Source organism: Sorex fumeus, unplaced genomic scaffold (assembly GCF_029834395.1).
Source record: "Sorex fumeus unplaced genomic scaffold, SorFum_2.1 ptg000095l, whole genome shotgun sequence".
NCBI classification, from domain to species: Eukaryota; Metazoa; Chordata; class Mammalia; order Eulipotyphla; family Soricidae; genus Sorex; species Sorex fumeus.
In genome coordinates, this window is record NW_026606152.1 from 13,631,380 (window position 1) to 13,658,748 (window position 27,369).

The 27,369-nt window shown below is 40.4% G+C and overlaps 1 protein-coding gene across 1 annotated transcript in view; it reads left to right on the forward strand.

The window, feature by feature from the left end:
* The first annotated feature begins 2,196 nt into the window (after positions 1 to 2,196).
* The window catches only part of NUP58 (nucleoporin 58), a 38,294-nt gene continuing 13,121 nt past the window's right edge, over positions 2,197 to 27,369 (forward strand). The window contains exons 1-12 of the mRNA XM_056132930.1: positions 2,197 to 2,325; positions 6,454 to 6,590; positions 8,361 to 8,396; positions 9,995 to 10,141; positions 11,335 to 11,472; positions 13,834 to 13,944; positions 15,476 to 15,500; positions 16,844 to 16,909; positions 18,216 to 18,390; positions 21,007 to 21,086; positions 23,992 to 24,110; positions 25,005 to 25,087. Coding sequence (XP_055988905.1) covers positions 2,219 to 2,325; positions 6,454 to 6,590; positions 8,361 to 8,396; positions 9,995 to 10,141; positions 11,335 to 11,472; positions 13,834 to 13,944; positions 15,476 to 15,500; positions 16,844 to 16,909; positions 18,216 to 18,390; positions 21,007 to 21,086; positions 23,992 to 24,110; positions 25,005 to 25,087 — 1,224 coding nt within the window. The 5' untranslated portion in view covers positions 2,197 to 2,218. The remainder of the gene's footprint in view (positions 2,326 to 6,453; positions 6,591 to 8,360; positions 8,397 to 9,994; positions 10,142 to 11,334; positions 11,473 to 13,833; positions 13,945 to 15,475; positions 15,501 to 16,843; positions 16,910 to 18,215; positions 18,391 to 21,006; positions 21,087 to 23,991; positions 24,111 to 25,004; positions 25,088 to 27,369) is intronic.

The window sequence follows — 27,369 nt, forward strand, 5'->3', positions numbered from 1 at the left end:
TACATTTCAGGGACAGTAAATACACCTGAATCTTGTAGAAAGAAGTTATGCCCTGTTCACTTTGCAAGTCCCCTCTCCCCCAGGTGCAAAGCAGCCAAGCAGTTTTACAGAAAGCAATGTTGCAAGTTAGCTAAAGTACACAAAAATTTGATGCCCTAATATGGATTCTTTCATTCCCCACTTCTTTTCATGAGCATCTCTAATCCTAGAGATCGTGGGGGGGTCGGGGCCTAATTCAAGGACCCGTGGTTAAGAGTAGCTTCCCTCAGTGGGTAGAGTCCGGTATTGTTGCCCCGAATTAGGAGGATCTTCAAGACTCAAACCAATTCTCCCAGGCTTCTCCGACGTCGTTCAAGGCCTTCCGGTAGCTTGGCTATAGAGTCTCTGACAACCTCAGTGTGGTCTGCGTAGAAACAGCATCCCTCCACCAGATCAGAGCAAAGCCCTCTGTTCTTGAGGAACAACAGGTCGAAGGTCGAGTCCTCTCAGGTTTTGGGAGACTATCTCGAACAGGGATGTGAGAGATTTCTCGATGAGGTCTTAAAAAGAGTTAAAGCAACAGAAACCAAAGCAACATAATGCCATACCCATCTCTATCATTAAAACAATGAAAAGGATTAACTCTACAAACAGGTTTGGTTGATAATATAACTTCCTGTGTTCAGATTTTTCTAATGGTCACAGAAACACCAAGCCATTCTCTGGCTTTCTCAGTACAGACTGGAAAAGCTTCTGCCCATATACTGAAGCTATCAATGAGAACCAACATATATTTATACCTTGAACATATGAACATTTGATCATTTGTATAAGGTCAAGCTGCCGATTCACCTCTAAGTTCCTTGATGCTGAACAGGTGTTAGGAGAGGAGGCTCAGGATTTCCACTAGGTTCATTAATGGCACAGAAAGCACAGTTCTGAATTACTTCTATCTTACTTGCTGTTCAGTTCCTCCCCATGGAAGATGGTTCTCACTAGTGTTAAAACATAACCCTTTAATAATATTCCATTGCATTGGTTCAGGAGTTGTTAATCCCATGATGCAACAGAAATTAAGAGCTGATAATATTCTTGTTCTCTCCAAATGACTGTTCACAGAAAATGAGATGCAATAAAGTATAGAAAGAAAATTCACAGTATTTTAGAACTAGATATTAATCTACTCTAATTTAACCAGTTTAGATGCCTTTCTCGACACTTTGGCCAATTCAGACCGGGGGAAAGCAATTCTGCAATTCCCCCGGGGAGACAAGGGGCACCGCCACGTGGAAGGAGGCGCGCTCTTCCCCGCAAGAAACGCGGACACGTTCTGCGCCGCCTTCCAAGGGCCCTGGCCGGTCTTGCGTGCCCAGCGACCGGAACGGTGACCGCCACCCCGGCGACCCAGGAAAGGGGAATCTTCCGAGACTCGGTCACTGGCGTCCCAGGACCGCACTGATCGCCGTCAGCGCGCCGGTGCCCACACGAGGGAATGGTTTTCCGATGCATTCTGAACGGCCAGGGTGCAGACACATCCCGGTCCAGCCCCTGCTCGTGATGTTACAGAGGTTGGGAGCGCTTCCTAGGGCATTTCCCCACTGCATATCCTCTTCTTCTTCTTCTTCTTTTTTTTTTTTTTTTTTGCTTTTTGGGTCACACCCAGCGATGCACAGGTGGGGTTACTCCTGGCTTTGCACTCAGGAATTACTCCGGGCGGTGCTCAGGGGAAGCTGGGATTTGAACCCAGGTCGGCCGTCTGCAAGGCAAACGCCCTACCCAGCTGTGCTATCTCTCCAGCCCCCTCTTCTTTTTTGTAGAACATAAACAAATATTGAGGTTCAGCAGCCACCCATAACCGATCGTGTTAGCGCCGCGGCCATACTCGAAGCAGAAGAGAAAAAGGATCACGCCTGCGATATTTTGGTTGGTCGGTTTGGTTGGTTGGTTGGTTTCTCGGTCCGGATCTGCATTCGAAGGTGCAGGCGCTGGAACGGCCCCGCCCCCTGTCCCATGGTTCCCCGCGCGGCGGGCTCGCGCTCGACGGCAGCGGCGCGCGACCGAGCTCTCGCGAGAGCGCTCCGCCCATTGCGGCCTGGTCCCGGCCGCACTCGAGGCTCCAAGTTCCCGCTCGCCGCGGCGCCGGGCGACCGCGATGCAGCCGGGGCCGCCTCGGCTGTGAAGCCCGAGGCACGTCCCGACGCCGGATCTCTGCTCGCCGACGCGCTGCGCCCGGGCGGCCATGGCCACGGGCTTCTCCTTCGGCACCAGCACTCTGGGCTCCGGCACGGTGGCCGCCGGCGGGAGCGCTCCCGGCGGCGGTTTCTCGTTCGGAACCGGCGCATCCAGGTAACTCCTAACCGTGCGGTAGCCCGGGCCCAGGCTCCGTCCCGTGGCCCCCGCGGCCCGCGGCGGGGGTGGGCGGGCGGGGGCGCCCCGCGTTCGGCCCCGAGCCTGCTTCGCGCCAGTGCGGAGATCGCCGACGAGATGGCGCGGTTTCGGCGTCCCGGGGCGCGGGGCCGCGGGGAGTTAGTGTTAGTTAGGGGCCGCCCACACCTGGCCTGCTCGGACGTCGCCCCGGGGGCCTGGGGAATCCCACCAGGGCCGGCTGCGTGCGGGGCGGCTGTAATCGCATCTCACCAGCCTCCGAATAAGACGATTTGGAAAAGGGTAGTTGGAATTTTTCTCCCCAGGAAATCCAAGTTCTCTTGGTGGGCTGTGGCACGCTGTGTGGCGTTACAGGTGCTTTCACGATTTCAGGGCTGATTTTCAGCATCACCTGTCTTTGGCTTTTTATTTTTTTTGGGGGGGGGTTACACCTGGCAATGCACAGGCGTTACTCCTGGCTCTGCACTCAGGAATCACTCCTGGCGGTAGCTCAGGGGACCCTATGGGATGCTGGGAATCGAACCCGGGTCGGCCGCGTGCGAGGCAAAAGCTATCGCTCCAGCCCAGCATCATCTTTCTTTTGCTTTTTTTGGGTTACGCTCGGCGATGCTCAGGGGTTCCTCCGGGCTCTGCACTCAGGAATCACTCACTCCTGGCGGTGCTCGTGGAATCCTATGGCATGCTGGGAATCGAGCCCGGCTCGGCCGCGTGCAAGGCAAAAGCACCCTACCCGCTGTGCTGTATCGCTCCAGCCCCTCAGCATCATCTGTCAAGGCTTCGTACCTCGTGGAGCCCCCTATCTATTGGTTCTTAAGTTTTAAGCCCTCCCCTCCCCCCCCGCATTTTAATAAATATTTACCGTGGGTGACCGTATGCGCGGGCGGGAAGGTTTCGCGGGGACGGAGCGGGCCGCCGGGTCGTCCGTGCGACTCCGTCCCAGCGCCGTGTCGGGGGCGGCAGAAACAGGAGTGGGTCCGTGAAGGGGTGAGACGGTCCGGGGTCGCGGAAAGCCCTATGCTCGAGCCACCCTCTCCCGGAACGTGGGGAGTGGTCAGAAACAGTAGCCACACTAGCCGCATGCTCTGTCCTTGCCCCCTCCGTGCCCGGCCTGGGTCTGCTGCTTGATTCCCCCAAGTTCCCTTCCTGTTCCGGACCCTTTCCCTTTAATTATGAATAGCCCTACAAACGAAGACAAAAAACCAACAAAAGAAACCCAGATGACTTCCTTGATTTGTCAGGGAGGAAGAGAAAAGAAGCAGGCATCACTCTTTATCTTCATTTGATGGCTTCAAAATTTGCCAAAGGGATTTCTTGAAATACTTCTTGAATTCAGTCTCCTAATAGCTTTAATTGAGACCTCTGAGCTGCTCTTTTGTACTTGATAAAAGCCCAGGGGCACCATTAAAAGTTTACTTGTTTTGCTTCTGGGGGCACACCTGATGGGGTTCACTCCCGCCTCTGCACTCAGGAATCACTCCTGGTGGTGCTTGGGGCACTGACCCTAGGTCAGGCACTTATGCAGAGCTGGTTAGCCCCTTGCCCGCAGTACTATGTACTATCGCTCTGGCCCAAGAACACAAGTGTTTTAAAGGAAATTGAAAAAATTAGTGGCCACAAATCAATCAGCTAATCAGTGGCTAAATAAATAGCAGTACTCCTACATTGAAAAAAAATTAGTGGCCAGTTAAGTGGTCAGTTGGGACCAGGGATGCATCTCGAATGTTGGAACACATGCCTTTTATGTGAGGCTCCTGGTTTGATCCCCAGAAGTTACACCTCAGCTACAGCTCTTTTCAACAGTTAGCTGGCATAATAGTGCCTTGCTTTTACTGTGTTCTGTTGAATTTCTCAGCATTGCTGATAGTAATATTAAAGTAACACACACTGTCCACTGTCCTCTCTTTGCTCATCGATTTGTTGGAGCGGGCGCCAGTAACTTCTGCATTATGAGACTTCTTGTTACTGTTTTTGGCATATTGAGTACGCCAAGGGGAGCTTGTCAGGCTCTGACTTTTTGGGTCACACCTGGCTATACTCTTGGTAGCTTGCAGGGCTCTCCAAGAGGGACGGAGGAATCAAACCCGGGTTGCCCGCGTGCAAGGCAGATGCCCTACCCTCTGTGCTATTGCTCCAGCCCAGCAGCATTAAAGAGTGAAATTAATTTACTACCTGCAATCTCTTCATCTTAACCTGAAATTCTTTTTATTAGATATCCTATTCCCATTTTGTAGGTGAAGCAGTAGAGGCTCAAAATGGGTAACAGCACCTCGGGGAACAAGTACTGGAACCCAACCATAGCACTGCTGCCTTTCCTTTAAATTCAAAAGTGCTCAGGCAGCTAAACTTTCTGAGTACAGATTCTGGGATGGAAGGGCAGGGACAAAAGTCGTAAAGATACAAAGGGATGAAATAGATTTTTTGTGTTGTGCATGTTAAAAATCTCCATAGCAATTTTTTTTTTTCACTTTTTGGGTCACACCTGGCGATGCACAGGGGTTACTCTTGGTGGAGCTCAGGGGACCATGTGGATGCTGGGAATTGAGCCTGAGTTGGCTGCATGTAAGGAAAACACCCTACCTGCTACACTATTGCTACAGCCCCTTTCTTTAGCATAATTTTTATTTCCAGTTTTTCCCTTACTGGACATAACAAATTTGAGTCTCTTGAGGCTTGAAAACTCAAAAAGTTGTTAACTTATAACCTTTTTAAGCTAAGCTGCCAGGAGTAATCCGTGAGCCCAGAGCCATGAGTGAGCCATCAGTACCCTGCGTGTCGTCCAAGCCAAAATAATCAAACAACAGCAGCAAAATACCCTGAAGAGCAATTTCCGCTGATGAACACTTCAAAAAATACTTGAGGTTTATTTGGGTGTACACCTGGCAATGCTTAGAGGACTTACTTCTCTCTGCTCAGTGCTTGGAGGTCCTTGTGGTACCAGGATTGGGCCTTGGGGCCTGAACACAATCTTTTTTTTTTCTGGCCAGCTTGACTTGGACCTATGACTGGCTCTTAGCTCAGGATCTTGTACCAGGAATTGAACCGGAGCCTCATACAAAATTTGAGCTCAGCCAGTTAAGCTGTTCCTGAGCGCATAATCTTGGTAGGGAGTAATTTTGATTTTCATTTCACTTATGCAAGGTATTTTTGTTCCAGTTCTTCTCCCCCACCCCAGTCTTCTTATTACTTTTGATGGCAGGTTACCTAGCTACATCCACTAAACTTGACAATATAGCAATAGAGTTGGTGAAGACAACATAGAATATCCTTTCAATTTTTAGGCTTTCTTACATTTGTTGTTGAGAGGAACAAATGAATCCTGATGTGAGAACTACACATATCAGTAGTTCAAAGGGAGAGTATCTACATTCCTAGGATTTGTTTCCATTTAATTAATTTATTTATTTTTGGCTTTTTGGGTCACACCTGGTGATGCACAGGGGTTACTCCTGGCTCTGCACTCAGGAATTACCCCTGGTGGTGCTCAGGGGACCATATGGGATGCTGGGAATCGAACCCGGGTTGGCTGCGTGCAAGGCAAACACCCTACCCGCTGTGCTGTTGCTCCAGCCCCGTCTTTGTTTCCATTTTAAAATGAGCACTTTTCAAACAAACTAGGGAAAGTAGAATATGTAGGACATTTTCCTGTGATGTTCATGATTACCTGGAATCTGAAATCCTAATTGCTGGTAGATTATTCCCTTCTTGAAGATTGGTGTTTTGTTGGTCTTTTTGTTTTGGGGGCTGTACCCAGCGATGCTTAGGCTATACCCTGGCTCTGTACTCAGGAATCACTCCTGGCGGTGCTTGGGGGATCAGATGAGATGGCTGAGGATTGAACCTAGGTCAGCCATGTGTAAGGCAAACACCTTACCCACTGTAGCATGGCTCAGGGTGGACTGGTACTTTATTTTTTAAGGCTAGTTTTATGTGTTGGTTTATCAAATATTTGAACTTAAAGATATCCTATGGTGATATATTTGACAAATTAAATAAAAGAATATAACTGGGTAGAGTAGTTTTTATTGTTCTTAAGTGACTGGGCTTTAGTAGACTTAGATTTTCTTTGTGTGTTTTGTTTTCATAAACAAGCACCCCTTCTGTGGGGCTCAACTTCGGAAATCTTGGGAGTTCAGCCACTCCAGCAACTACATCTGCAACTTCAGGGTTTGGAAATGTGCTCTTTGGATCTAAGCCTACCACTGGGTTCACTCTTGGAACAAATACAGGTAAGGAGAATTGCCACATATGTAGGGAAGAGTTTTGGGGTAGTTACTCTTTGCAGGTTCTGTTCTATATCTCTTTTTTTTTTTATAAAGGTCTTGGTGGTTGACCTACATGTGATAAATGCTAAGAAGGCAAGAATCATAGGGGTGTAGTGCTTAACTAAAGACCAGTGATAGGTCTAGACATTGGCTCTAAGAATTTGTGAGAGACTCACAAATGAATCTCACAAATGAATCTTGGAAAGACAGCAGCATGCCACAGAAATGTCTCTGGACCCAATTATTTAAAGTTTTGGACATCCTATACTATTGATAACAAGCACTGTAGCACAGCACTGCACTACACTGTCCTCCCGTTATTCAACGATTTGCTCTAGCGGGCCCAGTAACGTCTCCATTGTGAGCCTTGTTGTAAATGTGTTTGGCATATCGAATGCATCACAGGTAGCTTGCCAGGCTTTGCCAGGCGAGATACTCTCAGTAACTTGCAGGCTCTCCTAGAGGGGCGGAGGAATTGGACCCGCATTGGCCAGGTTGGTTGCAAGGCAAATGCCCTACCTGCTGTGCTATTGCTCCAGCCCATAATAAGCCACACAAAATAAATTATTTAGCATTTTCCTGTGGGGCAGGTTTGAGTGGTGGTGAGAAAATTTGACATGATGGTGGAGGGAAGGTGTATTGGTGGTGGGATTGGTGTTGAAATATTAAATGTAACCAATTACTGTGAACAACTTTATGGACATAAAATTGAAAAAATAAAATACTTGCATGTAAGGAAGGAAAACGTATATACTCATTTCGAGCATTAGAGAACATCTATTTTTAAATATGAGTTAATGTAATCAAAATTTTAATATTAGATTGTGTAATTTAGTGTTTTACCTTAGTGTGGATTCAGTCAAGTTTACCAATTTGGATATTAACATGGGAAACAGCATCCTGTTGTACTATAACATAATTTAGGAGACTTGGGGTAGTTTGGGGGGTTTTCTTTGGATTAAAACCGATTTTAGCTATGGACACGGTAAGATGTGATGTTTTTCTAGCGTTGTATATATGAGTATATCTATGTATTTCTAAAATTTAAAAATGTATATGTATATCCACTCACATATATTAAAAAAATTGTTTTGTTTGTGAATCATACCAGGCTGTGCTCAGGGCTCACTCCTAGCTTTGCGCTGAGGCATCACACCTGGCATGTTCTGGTTGCCGGCTGTGTAACCAGGTTGGCTATATGCAAAATAAGTACCCTGCATGCTGTACCATCTCTCCAGCCCCTGTAGTATATATTTTAATAATTTAAAAAGATTGTTTTTACTTGGTATTTTGTTCTAAGCTAGGTGAGTTACACTGGAGTTTGCCTTATTTTTCCTGTATTCTCTTTGGTCTGTGTTCTGGCCTTTTGCCTTGACTTGTTAGCTTGGAATGGAACACCATTCACAGCCAAACAAGGAAAAAGAACTGTGGACCAGCCAGATAGCATCTTGAATCACTTCTGCATTTTGCTGCTTTTCTTCTTTCTTGTATCAGTTATAGTGATTTGAACACACAAATATTTCCCCTATTCAAGTTTTGTGCATCTTACGCTATAAAAATCAGTGCTTAAGGAACAGTGTATTAGTAGTTGTGGTGAAAGAAACTTAAGGTACACATTTGTCTTAATTATAGTGTTAACTCTTCCTAAGGGTAAGTTCAGTCTTCTGCCCCTAAGATGTAAAAGAACCCCACATTACATTCATGACTGAATGTTCTTTCTCTTTTTTTCTCTAGGAATAGCAACAACTATATCTACAGGATTAACACTGGGTAAGAATTTTTGAGGAAAGATTTCCCAGATACATACTTTCTACTCTTCTCTGTCTCAGTGACTTACAGAGCTAAGAAATGGAAGAACACACTTAAGGAAATTGAATTTAGAGCAGATACAGCCTTAGCAAAGAGTTTTCCTTTCCTTTTTTTTTAAATGACTGTATACTGTTTTTGATTCAGAAAAAATTAAATACGGAATCAGTGTTTTCAGTCATTTGATTCTTGGAACAAAGGCGCCAACCTGGGGGCCAGAAGGCTTGGGGTGAGCCCTGGTTCTTTTCTAAAGAGTTACAATACGAGCCCTTTGAAAATCAAGGAACATCGGCATCTATAAAAAGATCTTAAGGTGTTTTTTGGTTTGGTTTGGGCCACAGGATAGTGCTGGCATCTGGTTAGGGGGTCCACTGCTGACAGTGATTGGTGCACCATGCATGGTAGCAATCAAACCTGGCGCTCCCTCATGCTCAGTATGTGTCCCAGCCATTTGAGCATCTCCCTGACATGAACAGAAAGGTTTTTTGGGTTCCCTTTTATCATGTGAATAACTCAGATTACATCTTGAGTCTTGATGACAGTAAATGATGTGAAAGGAAGTGAACAGTAGAAAACAAGGAAGCTTAATGGGAGCTAATGTGGATTTAAGTTTAAAATTAAAGGTTGAACTCACCTTCAGTTGGAAGTTAGTTGCTTGTTATCAATAGAGATAAGGTCTATTTACAGTGAAACTTTTGGATAGGCTTGGTTACAAGGATAAGCAGTTAAATCTTGTTTTTTTTTATTATTATTACGTGACTTCAAAATACACTATATTTTGGCACAACTTCCAGTTGTGGTAAGGATAATCCACACATAATTTGTGGCTTCTTTTCTCTGCTGGCTACTTTCAGGAGAAACCAAATGCAAGTCCTCCATAAGTTTCTTTGTTCATGGTTTTTCAGTAGCTATTCCTGGCTCCATGACTTTCTGTAGTATTTTTCTAATATATAAACTTGACCTTCACTGTTGTTGGTGTGGCTCTGTGCTGGTGGTAGGGTAGTTCTGGTATCATGTGCTGCTCTGTGCAGGAGCAAGGCAAGGTTCTGCCTCTTGTGAGGGAAGAGGCTTGCTGAACTGCTTTCATGGTCCTGTGTGATCTGCAGGTATCAGAAAGGTACCAAGGAATGCAGGCGAAGAAGGGAGTAGTTTATTCTGGAGGATGAAAACATTCCAAACAGGATATTTGTTTAATTTGATGTGGGAGCTAACCCAGCAGCGCTTTGGGGATCATGCATTGCCAAGGATCAAACCCCAGGTTGAATTCAGCATGCAAAGCTTGCACACTGGCCCTTTGAGCTAGCTCCCTGGCCCAAATGTTTTGAATCTAATGGTAGGACTGAAATTGGGGTTCAATATCAGCTTGGGTTCTTTAAGTTTTCTTAACTCATTGGTTCATCATTTCAGTAGTTGCCATGAGTTGCTCCCAGCTTTTTCTCTTCTTTTATATCCTTGGTCTGTCTGTATATGCAAGTAAAATCACAAACTTAAAGGGATCTTGACCGAAATCTGTATAATGTATACAGTTAGAATAAATGGGGTTTTTGTTTGTTTTTAAACAGGAACTCCAGCCACAACATCTGCCTCTCTGACAGGTTTCAGTTTAGGTTTTAACAAGCCTTCAGCATCTGCAACACCATTTACTCTCCCTATTACTTCTACCTCAGCTGGCAGTCTTAGTCTTTCGTCTTCTCTAACATCTACTCCAGGTAAAGTAGAATGGAGGGGGAAATCACATTAAAATGATAATTTGTTTGGTTAATGAACATAGGTACCCACTTATGTTTTATTTTCTATAATATTTTTCTAATATATAAACTTGTCAGTATATAAATTTAATATAATTTCTGTTTGGGAAATGTAGTGATACAGAGATTTAGAACTACTGATATAGATAACATTGGGCATTGAAGAAAAGTTGAGTCAAGAGGAGAAATGAAATGTAAAGCTGTTTTATACCTGTACCTATTTTATTTTTATTGATGTATTTTACTTTTTGGGTTACACCTGGGGTTTAGTCCTGGCTCTGCACTCGAATTATTTCTAGCAGTTCTCTGACCACATGGGATGCCAGGAAATTGACCCTGGGTTGACTGTGTGCAAGGCAAATGCTCTACCCACTGTACTGTTGCACCGTCCCCTCTTCTTTATTTATTTTTCATTTTGGGTCACACCGGTGATGTACAGGCTTTGCTCTCAGGAATTACTTCTTGCGGTGCTTGGGGGACCATATGGGGATGCTGGGAATTGAACCCAGGTTGGCTGCGTTCAAGGCAAACGCCCTGCCTGCTGTGCTATTCCAGCCACCTCTTCTTTATTTTTAATGAACATTTTTGTTTTCTGATTGTTTTGATGATCGGGATTTGCTCCTGTTAGTGTGAATCTAACCATGCAGTGTCTGGGATTGAATCCATTCCTGCAGGTGTGCAGAGTATATACACCAGCTCTTTGGGCTATCTCTTAGCCCTTCATGAAACATTTTTGCAGTAAAGGATAAAGAATTTGTATAAATCTAAATATCTTAGTATGCATCTAATTTTGAAGGTAGAGTTACTGATTGAGGTTGAAAACTTTATTACTATTTGGAATCTGTTACCACTTCAGTATTACCATTTCAGTATTACCCAAAGTGTGTTTCTAGTACTGGGTTTTGTTCCTTAAGAATATATAATTTTATCTTTGGTGGTTTTTACTGCAGTTAGTATTTTTCTACAGATATGTTTTGTTTGCTATCTTTTATTGAGGTTACTGTGATTTATAACAGCATTAATAATGTTTTGGCCCTTACCTACTGCTGGGGTGCCAGTATCTTTACCAGTGCCCTGGGGCATTATTTTGAAGTGTTTTCTATAGTGTTGTTTGAGTGATAATTCCTGGGAAGCTTTACAGTGTCATTTTTTAGCATCCACAGGATTTACTCTAAATAATTTGGGTGGACCAGCGGCTACCACTACAACTGCATCCACAGGCCTTTCTTTAGGGGTGGCCTTACCTGGTCTGGGAAGTTCACTTTTCCAGAATACAAATGCAGCAACATCAGGTATGATATAAATAATATACTCTATTTAAATTTATTTTCATTTTTATCTTCTAAGATCATGTTTTTCTTTTTAACTTGTATGTCCTTTTAGTGAATTATAAAATGTTTTGCATATACCATTGAATTTTTTAGACATGCTTTGCAACAAAATTTTCTGTTTCTCAGTATTAATAGACAAAATAAGGATAACAGGTTCCTGCTTTAGGGCATTAAACTACTATAGCCTTACCTGTGAAATAAACACCTGTTTGAATAGTCAGGGATGAGTGTTCTAAAGTCATCATAAGGTAATTTAACCAAATCTTCGTTGTAGGAATGGTATTTTATTCTAGATACCAGGAAAGCATATAGTGTGCTCTGAAGACCTTTAAAACAGAAATGTTAAATAAATATAATGACAAACTATTACAGTGTCAACCTGCAGGAAGCACTGAATTAATATTTTATATGTTGATTTGATTTCTCAATTCATGCATGTTTTGATGTTAGCCTCAAATTAAGGATTCTATACTTTTTTTTTTTTAAAGAAATTTGTTTAAGGGAGGGTTGGTGGTGCTCAGGAGCTGTTCCTGGCCCTATGCTTAGAAGTGAGTCCTGGCAGTGCTCAGAAGTGGTGCTGAGAATTTGAGCTAGGCTCACACCCCATGCAAGGAAAGTACCTTACTTCATGTGCTATCTCTTTGGCCCTTTATGTGTTTTTCATATTTGATGTTATTAATGTTGATAGAGAAAGCCAGGGGAGTCTTTGTGAAAGAGAAAAATTTTCCGCTTATTTGAAGAAACTGTATAATTATCTGCTATAGCATTGTAACAGGAGCGATAGCACAGCAGTAGGTTATTTGCCTTGCGCACAGCCAGCCTGGCCGAGCCAGGTTCGATTCCTCCGCCCCTCTTGGAGAGCCTGGCAAGCTACCAAGAGTATTCAATATGCCAAACACAGTAACAAGAAGTCTCACAATGGAGACGTTACTGGGCCCGCTCGAGCAAATCAATGAAGAACAGGAGGACAGTGACAGCATTGTAACATCAAGAATTTTTATTTTATGGGGCTGAAACGATAGCACAGCGGGTAGGGCCTTAGCCTTGCATGCGGCCGACCTGGGTTTGATTCCCAGCATCCCATATGGTCACCCCGAGCACTGCCAGGAATAATTCCTGAGTGCATGAGCCAGGTGTAACCTCTGTGCATCCCTGGGGGTGACCCAAAAAGCCAAAAATAAATAAATAAATGAATGAAAAGGGATTTCTATTTTAATCCTTTCTAGATTAGGAAAAGTTGACACATAATGGAAATCAAAAGGATTTCCAGTTATTCTTAGATTAATTTATTGTGGCTGTTTAACTTCAAAAGTCTCACAGAGCACCAAATAGTGTGTCTAATGCTTTACTTGGTTATGTGGGAGATATGAAGGAGCATGATGTTTTCTTTTAAGGAAGCTGTCATTTTATTTTTACATTAAAAGATTGAGATATGACTACATTTAGATATTAAATGGACAATGTCCAATTCAGTGGAAACGGATAAAAGTTGCTTGAGATAGACTCAAATGCATGGTGTCCAAATTTGCATTATCTTTAAAAACTTTATCTTTCTATCATCTGTAATTTTCTAAGATACTCAGAATGTCTACTAATAACATTATGAGATGGATATAACACATGGAAATCACAGAAAGGGAAAGATTTTGATTTTGTGCCAGACCTGGGGCTGCTCCCAACTAGGTATTGGGTGAGGGTGGGTCATTCCCGTCCTGCTTGGGAACCGTGTTTTGCAGGAATTTGACCTGGGTCTCCAGCATGCAAAGCACATGCTCCAGCCCTCTGAGCTAGGCCCTGGTCCCGTAATATTATTTGTTTTATATTATGCCAAATCTTATAAATCCGTGGTAGATTATTACACTTAATGTCTCCCAGCTCTGTGAGGTAAATTGACATAAGCTTGTAAGTTCTTTGTGTGCAACGTCTTACATGTACATTATAAAAGGATTCCTCCCATCAAGTTGATAATGCATCTAACGTTAGTTATTTTTAAAATAGAGAATTCCAAAGCATGATTAAAAGGGGGAGAGCTTTTACCTGAAATTAGACAAATTAAAGCAGCTTTTGGAGTGAATGTTTAAAAATAAAACTTTGTCTTGTTTATATTAACTTAGCAGTGGCAGTCTGTCTCTCTTCAAATACCATGAAACCCAAGATTGCCATTCTTTGTCCACAGTATGCTGTATGTTTGTTTGCATGTTTGCCTGAAACAGATTAGAAAATCTGGGGTTGAACTGAAAGTATTTGGATGCTTTGGCAGTAAGTGGAAATTATTAAGAAGGCTTTTGTTGAACTTTGCACATGGTGTTTGGATTATTTTAGGACTTGAACAGAATGCATTAGGATTGACTTTGGGAACTACAGCAGCTACTTCATCTGCGGGCAATGAAGGCCTTGGTGGCATAGATTTTAGTAGCTCATCAGATAAAAAGAGTAAGTACTGTTACTACAGTTTCATGTGCTCTAACAGTTCTATTAAGGTAACTTAAATTTCTTGTGTCTGTAACATCTTCAGTTGTATATTCAAGTAAAGTCTTGACTTCTTTTGTTGAACATGTTGATGCCAACACATACCACTGGTGGCTCACATAAGCATGTTTTAAATAACACACATTGCAATGCCAGCATCAACACACATTGCAATGCCAGCATCATCAAATTTTATTTCACAAGTGTGTATTTTATTGTGTATATGTTAAATTTTTTGTGATGCCAGGGATTGAATCTTGGATCTCACCTATTTTGGAGATTTCTTCAGATTTGGAGAAATCTAGAGTTGCTCTAATAATTGAGCAACTATGTAGCATGCCTCTGTCACATCACCTCCCCTTATTTCCAGTACAGTACTTTCATATATCATGCCTTAGCTGGAGTTGCATGAAAGGAATATACAGAGTAATCATGTGTTACATCTCAGTTCCCTTTTATCTGTCACACATGTCAATGGAATCTTTTTGATGTTGAAAATTACTCTTTGTAGTGTATCATTTGATCTGGACTTACATGGTCAGAGGAATTTAGCTAGATGAGAAGTGGGAGGCAATAGCATTCTAAAGAAGGGCCGCATGGAGGAAGGCCTAAAAGTAACAGAATGATCTTAGCCTTATTGAAGAAGTGCTGGAAGGCCAGGCTAGCTGTAGAACAGAGAAATCAGATTCTTGAGATCAGAGGCCCTGAATATCACCGTTTATTATTAGACTGAGGACAGTTGGGATTTACAAAAGAATTTAGACCTGGATACAGTGACAGTATTAGATCAGGATTTTAAGATGAACATTCTGAGTGTTCTGACAACCAGCAGGAAAATTATTGTGCAAAAAGGGAAGAATAAGTGGAGATCTAATAGAATGCATTTTTAGTAGCCCATACCTTTTACTGAGTCCATTGGCAATCTAAAAACTGATTCATATTAACTTAGTTTGTGTATATATAATCTCATAAAATGTAGTGAAAATGGAAGATCAGAAAAATCAAGTAATCCTATAGTCACTAATCAAAATTGCAGGCCAGGAGTAATCCCTGAGCACTTTTGCTTGTGACCCTCAAAGTAAAATTGTCGTATCTGTAAAATAAACATTTTCCAATAATCTAGCAAAACCAGTATTCTGTACTGATAAAACCTTAAAAAAAAGTATTAAGTAAAGCTGTTAAGAGATAGTTGAGAAAGGGATGCTTCATCTTGAAATAAATAGATACAGGTTACCTGACTATTTTTGTAAATATGTCTCCACATTTATGTTAGGTTTGGAGTTCCTGACAGAGTGACATTGCATGGTATTTAAGAGGCAATCTAGGAATTGGGATTGTGGCTCCAAGGGAAAGTGCTTAGTTTTGATCGGTGAATTTGATCCCAGAACTGCAAGGAAAGTCAAAATGGTTGCTTAACCTTTTCTGTGATGCAACTTGTGTGTGGAATACATTGTTCAATGATCTATATTTACACGAAGCTTCTTAAATTTTTCAGGTGATAAAACGGGAGCAAGACCAGAGTAAGTTTATAATTTAACTTTTAAAATAATTAAATTTGAGTTTTTATTAAATTGTAGGCAAAGGGAATGGCAAATAGTAAATGAAACCATATAAACGTTTAGGGGAAATAAGTGTTTCTGTCTAATTAACACTATTAGATATTAATGGTTAAAATACTTCTGAGCTGTTCAAAGTCTGGTGAAAATAAAATTATATCAACATCCTCTGGAAAAAGGCCGATCTTCCAATTTCATCATTGCTGACATTATTTCTAGAAATTGGTTGATTTTCCCACACATGATACAATTTTTTTCACTTGCAGATTTTTACATTTACTAAGCATTAAACAGCTCGTGAAACTTTTGGGGCACCTTTGTGTGTGTGGGGGGGTGGAGAGATGATAGACCTACAGATAAAAATTATTATGCTGCAACATTGTTTCCTATTGATGACGGGAGAAGAGCTATCATACAGTCATCTGTAATTTGAAGATAATTATTTCAGTTAACAATTACATTTTCTGCCCTAATTTCTCACATTAAATAAAGTAATTATGCATAAATAATTAAGTGTACTTCTTAAGATTGTTGTCTATGTACTTTAGCCATGTTACACAAAAGGAGATACTGAGAGGGATTAGATTTGTCTAGGGTAATATCAAGAATGTAGTAGCAGATTGTCTGGACTAGAATCTGACTTGTGATTTAGTTACAGCATGGCAAGTTCCACTTCTGTCTTTATTAGACATTTATGACTTCTTGAGCCACTTATTTGGAGTCATTATGGAGAAACTATTTTTGTGACTGCTTTAATGTATTCCTGAGCTGTTAGAGAATTTCAGATTTTTTTTTAGTTTTTTAACTTTCTCATTGAATTACTGTGGGATAATCGACCATTACAAAGCAGTTCATGATTGGATTTCAGTCAGAGTATTCCAACACCCATTCCTTCATCAGTGCACGTTTCCCAGCACCAGTGTCCCCAGGTTCCCTCCTATCACCCCCAAACCCTCACCCCCTGACTGCCTCTATGGCAGGCGCTAGAATTTTTGAGCCAGGAAAATTTGCTTTTTTTTTTTAGCCAATCTATGGTATTCTCCAATTATTTTTTCTGTTAAAGCATTTAACATACTTAGAATAGATGCTAAGTCTTTTAGTAAAGTACTTCCAATAATGAAATGAATTGCTAGTTATTTTATAACTTAAGAAATGTGTCATTTGTGAAAATCTTTGAAGTCATCTAGGAAAACTATAAATGGGAAATTTTGCTTTCTTTTATCAATTATCTTCATAAAACTTTACTCTCAAGTAATTTTAGAAGTAATTTTAGTGATTTTAACGCATACAATGGGATTTTTCCTTAGGGATAGTAAAGCACTGAAGGATGAAAATCTACCTCCTCTTATCTGCCAGGATGTTGAAAATCTCCAGTAAGTATGTTACATTTAATTAAGTATATCATACTTGAAAAATGCTAGAGGACGTTTAGGGGGGAATATCTCTATTTCTTATTAAATATTTTATGCTTTTAGAAATTATAAAGCAGAACAATAGAAATTCAGATTTGGTGAAACATTTTAATTGTAGATGAATATTAAAGTGTTTGCTTCTGTAAGTATTTGGATTCTCACCAGTCTGCATAATTCTATCTATGGAAAGTAAGTGTATATTTTTTTTCTTTAATTTTTATTAAGATAACATGATTCACAAAAAGTTGTTTCAGGAATACAGTGTTCCAGCACCAGTTTCACCCCTAGTTTCCCTTTCTGTCCACCAATGTCCTCAGGTTCCTTCCCACCCTTGCCCAACCTTCCCCCTTGCATATAACAAATTTATTTTGTATTGCTTGCTCTGACTAAACTTACAGAAATGGCAGATGGAGTTATCAGAAAATCAATAGATGTCAGTTTGTGATGATTGATTGCTGTGATTTTGCCCAATATAAATAAGACATTAATTCACTATTGAAAATTCTTTAAATTCCTTAGCAAACTAGGAATAAACATGCTTTTCTTATCTTATTAGAGGGCAGGAACATGCGCTGTTATTCAGTAACATACTCAATGACATTGTTGAAAAGTTTCTCCAGTGTTGAGAAGCTCTTTCAACACTTCTGGCAAAACTTGTCTGTAAGGCTATGAATTCCCTGAGCTGTTGTTGCCTTCCCGTGAAGCTTTGTATCGTTCCTTCAAATCAGAATGATAATCTAGCTGGATAATGTATTCTTGGTGAGGTGTTGATTTCCTTGACTTTTTGTACTATAAACCTCCATTCTTTTGTGGTTTGATACATCTGCTATACATTTTTTGGACTTTCCTTTGTATGTTAGTTCCTTTTTTGATCATGAAGTATTCTGTCTGTATCTTCAAATTTTGTCATTTAGAGCACAATGTGTCTTTGAGTTTTCCTAGTTGAGTATTTTTGCTAGGACCTTTGGGCCTCTGAGATGGGTACCTGTAAACCTCAGTCCTTGGAAATTCTTACTGATGATTTATTTACTGGGGTTCCCTTGTCCATTTGGGTTTTTTGGTTTGTTTTGGGACCACATCTAGTGATGTTCAGAGTCTACTCCTGGCTCTACATTCAGGAATTACTACTGGCGGTGCTTGAGGACCATATGGGATGCTAGGGATAGAGCCTGAGTTAGCCTCATGCAAGGCAAGCACCCTATTGCTGAACTAGGCAAAATAAGACTTTTTTTTTTTTTTACATTAAACAGTCTTGTTTAATTTTTAGGAAATTCGTGAAGGAACAAAAACAAGTACAAGAAGAAATTAGTAGAATGTCTTCAAAAGCAATGCTTAAAGTACAAGAAGATATTAAAGCTCTGAAACAGCTTTTGTCATTGGCTGCCAGTGGATTACAGAGAAATACTCTCAATATTGACAAATTAAAAATAGAAACAGCTCAGGTAAACTCAACCATTTTTCTCTAGATTTATCTTCATCCCCCCAGTTTTGTGGCTCTGAAGATTTTTTTTAATGTGATTGAAATTATTTTTTTTTTCTGCTTTTTGGGTCACACCTGGCGATGCACAGGGGTTACTCCTGGCTCTGCGCTCAGGAATTACCCCTGGCAGTGCTCAGAGGACCATATGGGATGGTGGGAATCGAACCCGGGTCGGCTGCGTGCAAGGCAAACATCCTACCCACTGTGCTGTTGCTCCAGCCCTGTGTGATTGAAATATTTTTTATGTTTAATCCTTGTCCCCATTTCTTCCCAGTTACTATTGCTTAATCAGATATGTGTTACTTGCTAGGAGAAAGAAAATGTTAATTAGGCTGTTAGACTGCAGAATGCTTAAATTCGAAATAATTTTTTTTTTAATGAATCACCATGGGATACAGTTACAGACTTACAAACTTTCATGCTTACGTTTCAGTCATACAATGAACAAGTACCCATCCCTTCCCTATTCTCCACCACCAGTGATCCCCATAGCCCTCCCACCACCCCCACTCGTCCCCCCCACCCCACCCCACCTCTGTGGCAGGGCATTCCCCTTTCCTCTCTCTCTCTCCTTATGGATGTTGTGGTTTGCAATAGAGCTATTGAATGTCCATCATTTGGTCTGTAGTCTACTTTCAGCACGCATCTCCCATCCCAAGCGGCTCTCCAAGTACCCCATACTTGGTGGTCCCTTCTCTGTCTGAGCTGCCTTTTCCCCCAGCATGTGAGGACGGCTTCCAAGCCATGGAACAATCCTCCTGGTACTTATCTCTACTGTTCTTGGGTGTAAGTCTCCCATTCTGTTACTTTATATTCCACAAATAAGTGCAATCTTTCTTTGTCTGTCCCTCTCTTTTGGACTCATTTCACTTAACATGATATTCCCCATGTTGATCCACTTATATGCAGATTGCATGACTCTGAATATATGCTCAATGAATTATAGATCTCACCTGGGTATATGTGAATCATGATTCACAAATAGTCAAAGTTGAGAAAAAGATAAATGAGATTTATTGTAATGTCACAAACACAGATTCGTTTGTGCAATATCAGTCATATACCAGATTTGTTAATAGAGATAAAAAAGACATCTTCAAAGGTACTCTGAAAGGTGAATGAGATAATACCATACTGTGTAGACTGTAATGGTTGCAGCTGAAGAGGATATGTGTCAAAAAAAGTTTCATTAAAAATAATCATGGTACCCCAGTTCTACTAGGTGGCCTGAGTTCAGCTCTCCAGTGCCTCATGAACATTTTTAAGGATACAGTCACGGTCCTCCCGTTGTTCATTGATTTGCTCGAGCGGGCCCAGTAACATCTCCATCATGAGACTTGTTACTGTGTTTGGCATATCAAATACGTCACGGGGAGCTTGCCAGGCTCTGCCGTGCGGGCGAGATATTCTCGGTAGCTTGCCAGGCTCTCCAAGAGGGGCGGAGGAATCGAACTTGGGTCGGCCATGTTGGCCGCTTGTAAGGCAAACGCCCTACCCGCTGTGCTATCACTCTATGTGAACTTAAACAGGCATATGGGACTTATAGATAGTAAAGTTAACTAGAGAATATAAGAAATGGCAGTGTCTCTTTTAACAGGCACTTTCAAGGTCTTTCCAGAGTAGGATGCTTTTTTGTTGAACTTGACCCATGCACGAGTGATTCCCAGGGAAGGAAGGAAAGGAAGCAAAGACAGAGGCATGAGATAGGCCTTTCAAGGGTTTACAAGCACTTGAGTCACAAAGGAGCACTGTGTGGAAGCCTACACCTGGCAAGAGTTTTTAAGAAAGCCAGACAGATTTTGAATAGTCCAGATTTCTCTCATATCTTAAGATATAAGCCCGAGGCAAAGAATTCAAGGGAAATAGAAAACACAGAGACCTAGCAACTTTGCAGTAAAATGAGTGTGACAAGTTGTTTAGAGTATTTGAAGTAATAATAATAAACTTGTTTTAATAGTAATCTGAGTTGTTGAAAAAAAAAAAACCTGATGATAGTTGCATGGAATGTAAGGGTTTAAAACTTAGCAGTTGTGGGGCCAGAGCGATAGTACAGTGGGTAGGGAGTCTGCCTTGCATGTAACTGATATCCCATATGGTCCCCTGAGCACTACCAGGAGTGATTCCTGAGTGCAAACCCAGGAGTAACCCCCGAGTATTGCCAGGTGTGACCCAAAAAGTAAAATAAAAATAATAAAACTTATCAGTTGTAAAAACTCATTGGCTACAGGATAGAAGTACCAAAGGATAACAAGGGTAAATGTATCAAAAAAAAAAAAATGGGCTGCCTAGATTTTCAGGTCTTTAGAACTTAAAATACATCAGCAGTTTATTATAAACTTCTAAAGCTAATAAAAATATTTTTTCTTCTCTGGAAAGAGGTTTTAGTAGTTTGTTAAACAGGTTTAATTGTATCATGTTCTTTTTTAACTTGAATTTCAAGGATGGAAGATTTAGAAATACTTTTTGAGCTTTAGTTTGAAAATTGGCATTGACTTTCAACTGAGCTTCTTCCCCCACTTCTTTCTCTTTCGCTCTCTTTTTTTAATAATACCTCCCACCTTTACCCCCCATATAATAGGAGTTAAAGAATGCTGAAATAGCTTTGAGAACCCAGAAAACACCGCCTGGACTCCAGCATGAAAATACAGCTCCTGCTGAGTAAGTTACTGAATCTTTTATTTATAGTTTTTTGGGGAGGGGGGGCATAACCTTGTTGTGCTTGGGGCTTACTCCTGGCTTTGCATTCAGAGATCACTTGAGGTGGGTACAAGGGACCAACTATATGTGGTACTGGGGATCGAGCAGAACTTCTGCAAGGCAGATACTTTTCCCATTGTACTTCTCACTATGGCCAGAATTTTTTTTAAACAAATGTTTCTCACTTTCAAGCGATATACTTTCTTGTTTTTGTTCTTTTGTTTTTGGCCACAAACAGTGATGCTCAGGGGTTACTCCTGGCTCTGCCCTAAGAAATTACTTTTTTAACAATGCACAATTTTTAAGTTTACAATGCAGTAAAAGGAGTTATCAAACTCTCCGCACGGATTTTACATTTTACTTCTCAATATTAAGAAGGTGCAGTTTATTAGTCTCATTGTCTGGAGGCATAAGACAAATAGTTAGATTTGAACTTTTACCTTACTCATTTACATGTCAATTACAGACTCTTTTCTACTATTTTATAGGTAGGGACTGGAAAGAATACAGGAGTTACAGCGTTAGCCTTGTATCCCGCCAATCCTGGTTCAAATCTCTGGCTCCACAAATGGTCGCCTGAGCACTGTCAGCTGGGAGCAGCCCCTGTGCACCACTGGGTGTGGCTCTAATACACTCACACATGTCTATTTCAGGTAGTAGAGACTTACGATCTTTTACCACATACTGAAACTAAATTCTGGAGTGAGTTTTTTGAGGCCACAATCAGCAGTGTTCATGGGCTTTTTCTGGCTCTCTTCAGGAGTGATGCCGGCAGTGCTCAGGGAATCATATGTGTGGTGCCAAGGACTCAAACTGGAGGCAGTTGCATGCATGAAAAAATAATCTTATCATGGCCCCTTCATTAAACTGGGCATGCTAATTTTGTTGTAGTCTATTAACATATATTTTCACAGGCAGTATTAGTGAAGGAAGTTTTATTTATTTATTTATTTATTTATTTATTTTTTGAGAAGGGTATTTGGAGGCCACATGCTCTCGCCTACCACAGTAGGGTTGACTTTGTGCTCTGGGTTCACTCCTGGCAGGGCTTGGGACCATATATGGTGCTGGGGATCAAATGTGGATCTGCTGCAGAAGCTCTCCGACCCAGGAAGACAAATTTTAAAAATACAATGATCTAAAATAAAATCATCACTTAAGAGTCTCATCACTCAGTTTACATAGGCATCTAGTTCTGTGTTTCCTATAACTTTTTAAAAATATTAGTTCCTTTTGTATATATATTTCAGATGCTCACCATATGCCACATGGTGTGCTTTGCACTTTCTGTATTTTACCTAATTTTTCACAAAACTCTACATCTGTTAGTATCCCAGTCTTAAGAGATTAGAAACCTGAGTCGGGAGGAGTAACATTCTGTGGGAAATAAGCCTCTGCCACTCAGTGGATTTGTGAGTGCTTTGACACCTCATCCTTCACATACGACTTCTTACATGATTTTGGATTTAGTAGCTTGAAAGAGTACTTTCTGCCAGTTTCCTGCATGATAACTTTTTTACTGTTCCTTGTTTCTTGCTCTTGTTACCCTTGAGCATTTGGAGTTATTTAGAGACATGCTTTTTAGTGTTCTTCATTGTGGATTTAGGGTATTCTCATAAGTACACAACAGTATAATGATCAAAATTCAAAAGTTGGCAATCATGACATACCTGTCGTCTTGCTCAGATTAGTGTGATACTTTTACTGACTTTCTAATGTTACTCTTCTATCTTATTTTTATGTGACATCAGAGCTAGCTTTGAAATGAGTAGCACTTCATTTTCCACCACAAGAAGCTTGCACAGCTCCCTTTTTATGTGTGGAATAGTACTCAGGATTGCTTTGTATGTCATTCAGGATCCCATTTTTTCTAGCATTCTGTAGGTTAAATTTATCAGAAGAGCAGTAATGTATTTTTGTATACTGTAATATTTTTAAATATTGTTTTAGAATAAAAATTTGATTAAATGGCACGTTTATAATATATAATACAAATATATAATTTCATAATATAAATAAGGATTTCGTTGTAAGTTCTGATTGACAACTACTCTTTTTAAAATGTTTATTCTGAATTTATTTTAGATTTAGAACTTGCAAAATTCATAGTGTGAAGAATTTTTTTATATTCCTTTCCTTGCTTTGCTAATGTCTATTGTACACCCACAATATTACTATAAAGAAAAGAAAATTAACATTGGCATAGTACTAACTACAGGCCTTAACTTGAGTTCTGCTCTTTTCCACAAAAGTATTTGCTGTTGGAGAATTGAACTTTTCTGTTCTGAGATTTGGTCCACATTGTATTTAATTGGTATTTCTTCTTAGTCTCTTCTAATCCCTTCCAATCTATGACAGTGATTGTCTTTCTTGTGCTTGATGGCTTTGATACTTCTTAAGGAGTACTAAGTTCCTTTTGGGGGGGGGTGTGGGGCACACACAATGCTGCTCAGGACTTACTCCTGGCCCTGTTCTCAAGGTTCGGTGGGTTGGGGAATCTTATGGGATGTTGGGGATCAGACCCGGGCTGTGCACATGCAAGGCAGGTGACCTACTCACTGTACCATCACTCCAGTTATTTTGACCCGGCAAAAGTTATTTTGTAGATTTTTCTTCATTGAGGTTTTTCATGACTGAAGTAAATATATATCTAGTATTGATACTCTAATAACATGAATTTGGGCTTTTTTCCCCATGATAGTATCTGTTCCACCTAAAGATATTTTATGCCACCAGACATTTAAAGATTTAAGATTGAAAGATTTAGCAGTGTATATGTTTTTGGAACTTTTTTTAATTTTGGCATTTTGAGTCTAAAGAGATATTTAAACAACTTGGATCTGACTTTGTAAATATTTTAATGTAGCTATTTCAGAATCTTGGTTCAACAGTTTGAAGTACAGCTTCAGCAGTATAGACAACAGATCGAAGAACTTGAAAACCATCTGGCCACTCAAGCAAATAACTCACATATAACACCTCAAGGTAAAATATTTTCTATAGTTTACTTTTCATGTTTCTTTGTGTTACTCTTCACCTCCCCTCCACCCCCCACCTCCAGCCCTGAGTGTGATGCCAGGGTCTCATACCTCACACGTATATAGCAAGAACCCTTACGGTTATTTTTTACTTTTTTTTTTAAGCACTTAAATTTTTGATAAGAGAGAAGCGATTAAGCTGTCATTATATAGTGGATATTCTAAATCCGCTAGTAGTCTTTTGCTGTCATAAGAAAACTTTCTTAAGTCCTTGATTAGATTTTTATTATCTGTGACTAAATTTTTTAAGAATGTTACTGTGCTATCAAAGGCAGAAGTAATAGTAAGACGTCTTCCCCTAGGCAGCTGGAATAGAGAAGGGATCACTAAAAAAAAGATGACTGGAGGAATCGGTCAGGATGGGAGATGTGTGTAGAAAGTAGATAAAGGACCAAACATGATAACTTCCCAGGGTCTGTATTGCAAACCATAATGCCTCAAAGTAGAGAGAGATGATGGGGAATCATATCTGCCATGGAGGCAAAGGGAGGGTGGGAAAGGGGGGTTATACTGGGGGTATTGGTGGTGGGGAATGTGCACTGGTGGAGGGATGGGTGTTTGATCGTTGTGTGATTGTAACCCAAACATGAAAGCTTATAACTATCTCACGGTGATTCAATAAAATTAAAAAACAAACAAACAAAAAGACCTCTTCTCCTAGATGACTGCTAAGATATCCTTCTCTCTTCAGTTTTCTCTTACCCATGTATTATTTTGTTATCTTCTTCTTACACGTTAACTGTACCAGAAATTGGAGTGAAGTAATAGAAAAATCAAATTGTGTGCTATATTTATTTGTATGCTGTATTTATTTGTATAGTAACCTATTTTTCTTTTATAGATTTGTCAATGGCTATGCAGAAAATTTATCAAACCTTTGTAGCTTTAGCTGCACAACTGCAGTCTATTCATGAAAATGTGAAGGTGAGTTTTCCTTGCAGGTTTAGCTATCTGGATGTCTAGACCAGGGACTTCTCACACTTTTTGCCTGAGAAATAATTATATGATTTAAAGATTGGTATATAAAATTGGTATACAGATCAAACATTTACTTACAATAAACCATACATTTATTTTAAAACAAATTATTCGTGACACCCACATTCAGTTGTGTGACTCAGTTTAAGAAGCTAAGATATAGAACTGAGTGAAATATTTACTCATTTGCAAGATAAAACCATCAGTGCTTAGTACAAAATATAGCTCAAATTATTTAAGTGGAAAGGTTAAAATTTCATAATCCATAATCCTGCCCAGGCACAGCCATGGGTAATGATTGTTTTTTATTGATTTGGTTTTGGGGTCATACCAAGTGTTGCTCAGGTGTTATTCGTGGCTATATGATCAGGAGTGGTCTGTGGTAGCACCAGGGACTGAACCAGGGTGTGACATCTGTTGCCACATGTAAGGCAGGAAGGAACCTCACCTCTTAAACTATCTCTCCTGTCCAAATTACTTTTTTTTTTTCTAATTTTTATTAGTGAGACACCATGAGGTACAGTTGTAGACTTAGAAATTTTTGTGCTTGGGTTTCAATTATACTATGATCAAATACCCATCCCTTCACCAGTGCCCGTTTCCCACCACCACAGATCCCAGTATCTCTCCCATCCCCCCAAGCCCCCTCATCCCATCCTGCCTCTATGGCAGGGCATTCCCTTTTGTTCTCTCTCTCCTATTGGGTGTTGTGGTTTGCAAAAGAGGCAATGGGTGACAATCATGTTTAGTCTATAGTCTACTTTCAGCATGCTTCTCCCATTCTGGGAGGATCCTCCCAACACCCTTTATTTGGTGCTCTCTTCTCTATCTGAGCTCCCTTTCAGCATGTGTGGCTGGCTGGCCTCCAAGCCATGGAGCAAAATTCCTGGTACTAATTTCGACCCAGCAATACCACTCCTGGGAATATATCCCAGAGAGGCAAAAAAGTATAGTCGAAGTGACATCTGCGCTTGTTTGTTCATTGCAGCACTCTTTACAATAGCCAGAATCTGGAAAAAACCTGAGTGCCCGAGAACAGATGACTCAGAAAAAAAGGGATAGACAAATTACTTTTTAAAGATTCAAATAACCCATACAATCTATTCTTTTAAAATTTTCATCTTGCTGTACATTTAGGATACTTTGATCATTATAAATAAATATTGTAGCAAGATCGTTACATATTACTTTAATGTTAGTGTTTTGTTGATTAACCATTACACTAAAAAGGTAGCTGACATTTCTTCCTTCTAATATAGAGAACTGTTTGTGCTTATTCAGCAGAGAGATAAAACAACTTGTAAAGAATATTATTTCATTAGTTTAATGTCTAGTTGGCAGTAGTTTACAATATTAGTTTATAGATTCTTCAGAGATAAGTTTAGTACCTCTATATATAGGAATCACCATAGTGCATCACTAAAGAATACAGTGCAATTCCACCCCAAAATGAACCTTGTTTTTTCAACCATCTCCCTTTTCTGCTGATAACCCTAATTTTCAGAGTTTAGTGTGCCCCCCCCCCCCCCGTATTTCATGAGATTCAGGAAGATAGTTCTCTTTCACTTTTACCTATTTCACTCAGCCTAATAACCTTATTTCCCATCAGTCTTGTTCTAACTGGTACAACTTTAGCAGTTTTAATGGCAGAGTAATACTTCATTCGGTGTTGTGTACCATAGCTTCTTTATCCAGCCATATGTTGATAGGCTTGATTAATTCCATGTGTTGACTTTGGAGAATATGCTGCCAGAAGTGCAAATTTCATTTTGAATTAAAGTTTTTCATTTCCTTTGGAGGCTAAAGGTTTTTTGTTGTTTTTTGTTTGTTTTTATGGCTAAAGCTAATAATTCTAATGTCTTTATTATATAGATATCTTTATAATATAGATGGTATTTTCCTTCACTTTTATTATGAAAATTTTCAAATACAAAAATAGAGCGCCATTATAATGATGGCCTGGCTCCCCACAAACCAACTTCAACCATTATCAGGTTCCTGTTGGTATTTTTTATCACTTCTCCCTGTCAAAATGTTTTTTTCCACTTGAGTATTTTAAAGCCCACCCCAGGGCTTTCCTTTGTAAGGACATGTGCTTTTTCCTATGACCTGTTTTCCTCTCAGGTTTGAAAACTTGTACCCTTTTCAGTTACGTGACTCTAAAGTAATTAAAAATGATTCACAAGAAACATCATACTGGATAAACTTCACATAAAATGTAGCCTGGC